This window comes from Perissodus microlepis, chromosome 8 (genome assembly GCF_051167445.1).
Source record: "Perissodus microlepis isolate ML-2025 ecotype Zambia chromosome 8, ASM5116744v1, whole genome shotgun sequence".
Taxonomy (NCBI): domain Eukaryota; kingdom Metazoa; phylum Chordata; class Actinopteri; order Cichliformes; family Cichlidae; genus Perissodus; species Perissodus microlepis.
In genome coordinates, this window is record NC_140468.1 from 2,970,945 (window position 1) to 2,980,944 (window position 10,000).

The 10,000-nt window shown below is 40.6% G+C and overlaps 1 protein-coding gene across 1 annotated transcript in view; it reads left to right on the forward strand.

Annotated features, from left to right (window-relative positions):
- The first annotated feature begins 2,105 nt into the window (after positions 1–2,105).
- Positions 2,106–10,000, forward strand: part of LOC146381099 (uncharacterized) — a 9,637-nt gene continuing 1,742 nt past the window's right edge. The window contains exons 1-6 of the mRNA XM_084937009.1: positions 2,106–2,466; positions 6,525–6,620; positions 8,669–8,764; positions 9,087–9,191; positions 9,412–9,548; positions 9,961–10,000. The exon at positions 9,961–10,000 is cut by the window's right edge and continues 1,742 nt beyond it. Coding sequence (XP_084793135.1) covers positions 2,276–2,466; positions 6,525–6,620; positions 8,669–8,764; positions 9,087–9,191; positions 9,412–9,548; positions 9,961–10,000 — 665 coding nt within the window. The 5' untranslated portion in view covers positions 2,106–2,275. The remainder of the gene's footprint in view (positions 2,467–6,524; positions 6,621–8,668; positions 8,765–9,086; positions 9,192–9,411; positions 9,549–9,960) is intronic.

A 10,000-nucleotide genomic window follows, 5' to 3' on the forward strand; every position in this document is an offset into this window, starting at 1 on the left:
AGTGGTGGTCGTCTTTCAGCCTTTCTTACCTTGGCCGTGTCTCTGAGTATTGCACACCTTGTGCTTTTGGGCACTCCAGTGATGTTGCAGCTCTGAAATATGGCCAAACTGGTGGCAAGTGGCATCCTGGCAGCTGCACGCTTGACTTTTCTCAGTTCATGGGCAGTTATTTTGCGCCTTGGTTTTTCCACACGCTTCTTGCGACCCTGTTAACTATTTTGAATGAAACGCTTGATTGTTCGATGATCACGCTTCAGAAGCTTTGCAATTTTGAGACTGCTGCATCCCTCTGCAAGATATCTCACTATTTTTGACTTTTCTGAGCCTGTCAAGTCCTTCTTTTGACCCATTTTGCCAAAGGAAAGGAAGTTGCCTAATAATTATGCACACCTGATATAGGGTGTTGATGTCATTAGACCACACCCCTTCTCATTACAGAGATGCACATCACCTAATATGCTTAATTGGTAGTAGGCTTTCGAGCCTATACAGCTTGGAGTAAGACAACATGCATAAAGAGGATGAAGTGGACAAAATACTCATTTGCCTAATAATTCTGCACTCCCTGTATACATCTAATAAAGGATATAAATATTGAAACACTGATCCAACATTATCCTTTATTGATGGATCATTTGATCTGATCTTATATGAACCTGGCTGTCTCTCTGTACACACACACACACACACAACAGGAGTTATAAGGTTAATGGGCATCCAGTCAGTCAGTTAGCTAGTTAGTACCTTGGGTTCAATATCGGCACATGCACATATGACAAAATAACCAGTTTCTCTCATTACATTTCAAACAGGACAGTGGTAACAACAGAAGGCTACGGATAATGTTAAGTTTTAGATTTTAAATAGGCTGTATAAATTTCAATGGGAGCAACAGGACGGTCAAATATCGCTGATTTTACTACAGAGTAGGACGGATTGTAGGTAGGGTAGCAAACATAGTCGGGAAACACGTTTTCAACACAGCATGTTACCTGGATGTAATGTTTTTCAGTTAAAAAGAAACATGGCCTGACTTCTACCGAGCTATATAAAGAGTAACTGAAGGTTAAATGCAGCTAATATGTCCTGTTTTAAGCCAGGCACCTACGCCTCCGCTCCGCTGCGTCTCAGCCACTATCGCTCTGGCAGCAACGGCGCTAGAACCAGAGCAGGGGGTTGTTGTTAAATGTTCCATCTCAATTAAGTACTGTATGCTTTTTATATTTTTAGTAGTGTGTCACACAAACAGCAAATATTGTCAAAAAAAGTAAGAAATCTTTGGGGGTGCTGAAGCACCCCCCAAAATGGGCTAAAATCGCCCCTGCTCACACCTCTGATGAAGTCTCACAAGCGTCAGCTTTGTTTTTACACATAGATATAAAAATATGGATATGTACTGATAAATGATCAGAATTATAATATTTCTGACCATCTGAGTTAAAGTTGAATCGAATCGAATCGGATTGAATTGAATTGAATCGGGACCTTGTGAATCGGAATTGAATCGATTACAGAAATCAAAATCAATACCCAGCCCTACTCTGGCTTCCTCGCACAGTCCAGAGATGTACTTATTGATACAACTAGTGATTCTAAATTGGCTGCGGATTTGAGGTGCTGTATGAGTGGTTTAAATGTGACTGATTATGCTGCCTTAATGACATTAAACAGTGGATGTCTTTAAAAAAAACATTTAATCAAATGAAAACAAAACAAGAGCCCCAGGTGGGGCGATCAGTGAAGAATATGTTATCATAACTTTCTTATCTTAATAATTTAGATCATTTATGCATTTTTCCCCTCTAATGAATCATTACTATTTTACTAAGCCATTTTAGATTCTGCAATAACTTACTTTTGGTATTTTAGAGAAAACTGGTCTCACTTTGCGTTGAGGCTCTTATTTTATTCACCTTTCAAACTTTGTAAACAGCTCTCTTTTTATTCAATTTGAAATTTTAAAAAATGGAAACCTACCTTCTTTTTTTAATTATTTGATATTGGATAAAGATCAGATTATCTGAGTGAGCTACACACCCTTTACCAGGTCACACCCAGAAAGGACACTGCTGCCGGGTAAAATTCAGGGGTAGGAACTTTCTGTTGGGGGATGTGTGTTGCAAGGGGGAACAAAACAAAGTCCGGACTGAGGGGCACGCTACTGTTTTGGTCATGTGCTAGTCGTAAAGTTTTTATCGTCCTCATGGAAGAATCGTCGCTTGTGCCTTAACTTTTTGTGGTGTCGTGGGGAGTTTGAGTGTCCGCATTTGGAAAAATGCAGGATCATAATTATTATTTCTCAGGAGAAAAGATCAAGGACGTGCTGTCGAACAAGCTGGGGCACGAAGAGGAAAAACTGGAAGAAACGAAAGTGTTCTTAGGCGTCGCCTTCTCCAGGTGGACCTCGCTGAAGAGGGACAAAAGTTTTCAGAGTGATGCCGAAGTGGCCTGCTTTCTGCTGGACAGGTAATTCAAGTTGTGCCCGAAAGCGACGCGTGAATCGGTGTTACTGTTAGAAAAATTACGAAGTGAGACACAGCGTAACAATTGCCTTAATTTGCATGCGAGGAAGCAGTGCTAACGTCCCTTCGAGCCTCTTTATCTTTCCAACGCTGTGCTGGGAACAGAAACGTGTGAGACGGTTTTACAGGAAACACAGTTAGCTACGTGGTGTACTAGTACAGGGGTACTCAACCAGGATTTAGAGGTCAAGCAACATAGAACTATACGTACACACATTATAACCATTGAAACATGATAACTGTGCACGTTCAAGTGACGGCTGTGAACAGTTTTAGGGGCTCATTTTCTTCCGCTCCTTTAATCAACTCCCCCACTTGTTTGCTCGTTAAGATAATTGAGCTCCAGCTTGTCCTTCCAGGATTTTTTTTTAACCCGGGCTTACATGTGGAAGTGCCCATTCATGAGCTGGGATGACATTTAGCTTTGAGCATGTTCACTGTGGAGAAAATTGCATGGCTTTTTTGTGTGGAGGCATTGCTCTGTTTTCAATGGCCACTTTTCTTTTTGCACAAAACGTTTGTTCTTTATTTTTTCTCCGTTTTTCACAGCTTTCTCCGGCGCACTCGTCTGTATCGGTCCCTTTCTTTTTCTACACGTATCGCTGTCTTCCTGCCGTCTTCTCTAATCTAATCGCTTAAGCCCCTTTTTCTACAACCCAGTAATGGCGGTTTTATTTTTCGTGAACGAGACGCTCGCATTACTCATCTAGTGGGTAGGGTTACTGACCAGCCAATCTGTGGCATGCAGTCGGATGACGTCACATTTCAGTACCTGTTCAGATCGCTTGGAACCCTGTCGCTACCCGATCCGTACCGGAAACCCGATCGGTACCCCGCATGCGCACATCTTACGTCACTTCCTCTCTTTGCCAACATTGCGACATTCAATATATTTGAATGACACGGTTAGCGCCCAGTTAGCTCCTAGCATTTCTCAGCAGCTCTGCCTCCTTTTCGACTACCGGGATATTTAAAAAATGGATAATCCGTCTACAAACAAATTCATGCTTTTCTCCTCAACAGAGAGTGTTCCCCGATTGAACAACAGCACCGTCAAATAAGAAGAATGGCGCCTAATTACAGAGTTCATAATACAGACTTTGTAATATGTCACGTGACGATTCATCAGCCAGATTAAGTGTTTACTGACAATTGACAGTGAGGAGTGGACATCATCATAACTACTCCAATCAATCCTCTCCACACAGACAAGCATAAACACACTCGACTATCACTAAATCAAATTTAACACACGTTTGTAATGACGCTAATTCAGTTTACAATAGGGTTCATTCGCTCGGTCAGCAGGTGGCAGTATCCTCATACACTGGGGAGTAAACTGCCATTAAACGAACAGAAGAAGAAAAGATCTGTGCAGTACGGATCGGGTAGACCCAATTTGTACGGTCCGACTTTGCACATGCGCAGTAAGGATCGGGAGTCCTGATCCGTAACTATCTTTTTATTTTTCGTTTTTGTCTACATTATATTGAAATGTTTCATTATTGGAAACATTTTAAGAGATACTTATTATTCTTAACATCTTAACAGATACTCGGACCCGGAAGTAGACACCTTTCGCACATGCGGGGTACCGATCGGGTTTCCAGTACGGATCGGGTAGTGACAAACCCATGTGTTCTGGGAATCCATCCTACCTCAAAAAACATCCTACTCAATGTTTCTGCGCAGACGCGGCACATGCGCACACCAAACTCACATTAAGTGTAGCTTGCCATCACCAGTGTGTGAATGGGTGGATGACTGGTTGTGTAAAGCGCTTTGGGGTCCTTAGGGACAGGCCATTTACCATTTATTTACCATTAACTTCTTTTTCTCTCACCCATTCGGAATACTTCTTCAGGTTATGTTATGGTTAGGTTAGGGGTAGGGTTAGGGTTTAGTCACAAGTCACCGTCAAATTATAATACGGGTAGGACGATTTGTCAGAGTAGGATGGTTTCTCAAAACCCCGGGAGAGCAGGTACTAAAAAAGTACTTGCTACCAAGTAATATGATCTAATGGAAAACCCTGAAAACTGTGCTGAGGCAATCTGACTAGGTACTAGTTAAAAAAGGGTTTAACTCCGAGCTGTGGCACTGTAGCGTCTTAGTATTTACCACCATCACTATTGCATTACACCTAGGGCTGCCACAAACGATTATTTTGATAGTCGAGTAGTCACCGATTATTTTTGCAATTAGTCGACTAATCAGATCATGCATCCACTGGACATAAAGCGTACAGCTTATTGCACCAGCATGCATCTGCTCTTATATAACTATCATTAGCTTACAGCTTTAAGTGTCTAAGGTATTTGCTAACTAAAAATAAAGACAAGATGATAGTTTATTAAACTTTTAATGGAATTTACAGATTGTCTCAGTGGTGTTTAATAAACTCAGCCGTCTGCTCCTTGCTCACTAAAATATAATAGGACACTGGAATAAATTTTCACATTTGTTTAATCAGTTTTCTGTTTGACGTTTATTCAGCTGTGTGAAAACTGTAACTTTAATCTCAGCCAAACTGATTTACTCAGGAACAAATAAAACACTGAAAAAAGCCAAACAGTAACATTTTTGTTATCTAAGTGACTTATATATCATGTTTAACCTGAGTAGTGAAAGACCACAGGGGGTTTGCGGTTCTCACCAGCTCTAGTGAGCCTTGAGTCCCCCGGCTAGCTATCGAGCTGGTGGGTAACGGATGTCTCCGAAAACGTCGGAGCACTTATGCAAAAATGTGATGTCTTGATAAACCGAGCAGATATTTGAAGGTTACACAGCTACATTCTCGCCTGAAAATATGTTAAAAGTTTAGTAATATTAAAACTAAATAGCTGCTGCCATTGTTGGAAATTGGAATTGGCTGGGCCGAGCTACGTGTCTACTAAATTGGACAGCCTTCGTTGCGTCACAATAGCGTAATGAGCCTACAAATGCAGCCACCGAAAGATGCGGCTCCTGAATTTGTACACAGCTACAATACCGGAGCCAGCTTCTTCTTCTTCTTTGGCGTTTAATGGTAGCTGGCATCCTTGTACATGCATTGCTCCAACCTTCTGTTTCAGTCCGTTCTTACACTCTGAAATCCTACAACTTATTCCTGCATCTTTCAGGATCTTACAAAGCTTCAAACAACGCGTCGGCTATTAAATTAGTCGACGTAATCGTGACTAGTCGACTAATCGTGGCAGCCCTAATTACACCCCAGTGCTGTCTGCAGTGTCATCATAGGTCATCTGTGCAGTCGTCCACCTTCTGCCCTATTTGGTGATACATGATGGTATTGGTTAGAGCAGTTTCGACCTTCAACCTTCTCAGGGAGGGAACGCAGCAGCATTTGCAAACAGTCAGCAAGGCCATTGCAACTGCTTACTTGTATGTTAGATGGAGGTACATGACCACCAGCTTCCTTTGGGATAACTGTGCGAGTAACGGCACTGTCACAAAGAACAGTTATTGGCTTACCTGTAGCCAGCAAGGATACTTGGGGCAGTTTTTCAGCTGAATTTAAGGAAATCACTACATTTTCAAAGACAACACTTCTGATTTCCTCCCATCTAGTCTCCCTTCCCAGTTATCTTGGTGGTTATCATCCCTCTTGCGTTGATGTGCATGGCATAATAATTTGACACTGTTTAAACTACAATTTCCAGAAGATGGACTACAAAATGCACATCTTACTTCATGTTTTTACTGCATTGTTACAGCTGGTCTCAGAAACAATGGTGTGAAATGAAAAAACACATTATTAACTTTGTGCTGTTCAGCGGTGTAATTTTAAAAATGTGTATTTATCAATGTTAAAAAGGGTTCGAGTTTCACAAATTAATGTGTGTTTTGATGTTTGATCTGTACAACAGTGTTAGTTGTGGGTTAAATGTTGTTTCATTTGATCGATTCATATGATAGGAACAGTCAGAGAGGAAGGTTAATGCCACCAGCAGTTGTGTCATGTAGAATTTAACATTTTGATGTTTCTGTTGTTTCCTCCAGCTATGAGAGAGTTGTGATGACATCAAAGGAAAAGCCTTCACAGGTCCCAGCTCCAGCTACCTTTGGCACCAGTCATTCTTTTAATGGAGCCAACAGGCAAGTCCTTCCATGTCAAGAAATTCCATATGTTTTAATGTATACATATTCATGTATATGTACACTACCAGTTTAAAGTTTGGACACACCTTCTCATTTAATGTTTTTTTTTTCTTTATTTTTATGACTCTTTACATTGTAGATTCTCACTGAAAGCATCAAAACTATGAATGAACACATTTGAAGTTATGTAATAATTGAAAAAGTGTGAAATAACTTAAAACATGGTTTATATTTTAGATTCTTCAAAATAGGCACCTTTGCTTCTTCAGGTTGTTACCTGAAATGGTTTTCCAACAGCCTTGAAGGAGTTCTTAGAGATGCTGAGCACTTGTTGGCCCTTTTGCTTTCAGTGTGCGGTCCATCTCATCCCAAACCATTTTGATTGGGTTTAGGTCAGGTGACTGTGGAGGCCAGGGCATCTGGCGCAGCACTCCATCACTCTCCTGCTTGGTTAAATAGCCCTTACACAGCCTGGAGGTGTGTTTGTCCTTTTGAAAAATAAATGGTAGTCTAACTAAAAACAAACCGGTTGGGATGGCATGTCACTGTAGGATGCTGTGGTAACCAAGCTGGTTCGGTGTGCCTTCAATTTTGAATAAATCCCCAATAGTGTCACCAGCAAAGCACCTCCACACCGTGACACCACCTCCTCCATGCTTCACATTGGGAACCATGCATGTAGAGACCATCCGTTCCCCTTTTCTGCATCACACAAAAACACGGCAGGTGGAACCAAAGATCTCATATTTGGACTAATCAGACCAAAACACAGATTTACACTGGTCTAATGTCCATTCCTTGTGTTTCTTGGCCCAAACAAATCTCTTCTGCTTGTTGCTTTTCCTTAGTGGTAGTTTCTTAGCAGCTATTTAACCATAAAGGCCTGATTTACACTGTGTCATCTGAACTGTTGATATAGAGACGTGTCTGTTACTGGAGCTCTATGTGGCATTTTCCTGGGGTGTAGTTAACTTGTGATTTCTGAGGGTCGTGACTCGGATGAATTTATCCTCAGCAGCAGAGGTGACTCTTGGTCTTCCTTTCCTGGGGCGGTCCTCATGCGAGCCAGTTTCCTCGTTGTGCTTGATGGTCTTTGTGACTGCACCTGGGAACACATTCAAAGTTTTTGCAGTTTTCTGGACTGACTGACCTTCTGTTCTTAAAGTAATGATGGGCTGTTGTTTCTCTTTACTTAGCTGATAGTTTTTGCCATAATATGAATTCTAACAGTTGTCAAATAGGGCTGTCAGCTGTGTACCAACTTGATTTCTGCACAACACAACTGGTAGTCCCAACCACATTTAGAAAGCAAGAAATTCCACAAATGAACCCTGGCAGGCACACCTGTGAAGTGAAAACCATTTCAGGTGACTATATCATGAAGCTCATTAAGAGAAGGCCAAGGATTTGCAGCGCTGTCTACAAAGCAAAGGGTGGCTACTTTCAGGAATGTAAAATATAAGATGTATTTGGGATTATTTATCAATTTTTACTTTGCTACACAATTACATACATCTTGCTTCATATATTTGATGTCTTCAGTATGTAGGTGAAAGAAAGATGTGAAAGGGAATTTATAATCACTTACAATGAGAATGTCGTTGTGTACTCCAGACTCTGTGATTATGTCAGAGCTTCCCAAAGTGTGCCCCCCCCCCCTATGAAAAGGGGGGGGATGCTTGGAAACTGCTAGCATGGGGGCATCCACACAAACGCAAAGCAGGAGATGAAGCATCGCTGAATATGTTTCCCTACCAACTTCATTCTAAGACAAATGGTGTGAAATGAAAAAACACATTATTAACTTTGTGCTGTTCAGCGGTGTAATTTTAAAAATGTGTATTTATCAATGTTAAAAAGGGTTCGAGTTTCACAAATTAATGTGTGTTTTGATGTTTGATCTGTACAACAGTGTTAGTTGTGGGTTAAATGTTGTTTCATTTGATCGATTCATATGATAGGAACAGTCAGAGAGGAAGATTAATGCCGCCAGCAGTTGTGTCATGTAGAATTTAACATTTTGATGTTTCTGTTGTTTCCTCCAGCTATGAGAGAGTTGTGATGGCATCAGCGCCCACAAAGGAAAAGCCTTCACAAGTCCCAGCCCCAGCTACCACTGATACCACTCGTTCTTTCAACAGGCAAGTCCTTCCATGTCTAAATTTATAAATGTTTTGCATATATTCAGGCTGCTAGTTTGGTTTTATGATAAATGTAATGCTGCATTTTGTTGCCACTGGCTCAGAACTAACAAACTTTGATACAGTCAGTTTGGACTTTTTCTTCCAGCATCTGTACACACAACCAATGGCATGAAATGAAACAAATTTATATTTATATTTGTGCCGTTCAGTGTTGTAGGTTTAAAATAAACCATCTGTTGATATGCTCCTCATCGTTAATGCCACCAGCAGTTGTGTCATGTAGAATTTAACATTTTGATGTTTCTGTTGTTTCCTCCAGCTATGAGAACGTTGTGATGACATCATTGGCTACAAAGGAAAAACCGTTACAAGTCATAGGTCCAGCTGCCTTTGGCGCCACTCGTTCTTTGAGTGGAGCAAACAGGTAAGTCTTTCCTTGTCCATATTTGTATGTTTTTGTATATAGTCATGTATACATTTTAAACATTAAATTCCATGGCTGCTCTAGTATCTGTTTTTGGATCAGTTGAGCCCAACAGAAAACAGAACAATGCGCAAACACAAAATTAGTATTTATAAGAACCATTAGTCTCACGCGTTGTGGGGTATAACTCTGAATATCTCGATGGCTTATTGTTTTTCAGATTTCCGTATCCAAGATTGCCAAACGGAGTGGGGATGCGTCCAGTGACTAACCTTCAACCACCTGAACCCAGAATTCTCAAAATGGTTGTATTTGTACCTCCACGAGCAACATCAGGGTTAACACAAGTCAGGAGAAGTAAGTATTAAATTAATTTTAATTTTATTGTGGCCTATTAAATTACCATTATTCCCACAAAATTATGTAAAAACTATTAGATGGCACAATAACTTAATATTTGATGGCACTAACTTACACATGACTGGGCATTATTTTATCCATAAATTACTACAATTGACTGTTGCAACTGCTCTCTACTTTGTGATTTAAACTAAAGAAAGGTAAATAATACAACAACTGTCAACTGGGTCCATCAGCTGTGAAGTGGAACTGAGACCTTTTCACCAGTTTTAATAAAATAAATGCTGGTCTTGGATAATTTGTAATTTGAAAATCTTTCCAAAAATAGAAATGTGTCCTTTTATTTTCAAAATAATATTAAAACTGTAGACACACACTCATCCGTGATCCACATCTGTGTTCAATGCAGATGCCCAAGATGCTCCACCTCAATTAAATGCTGGTCTGAA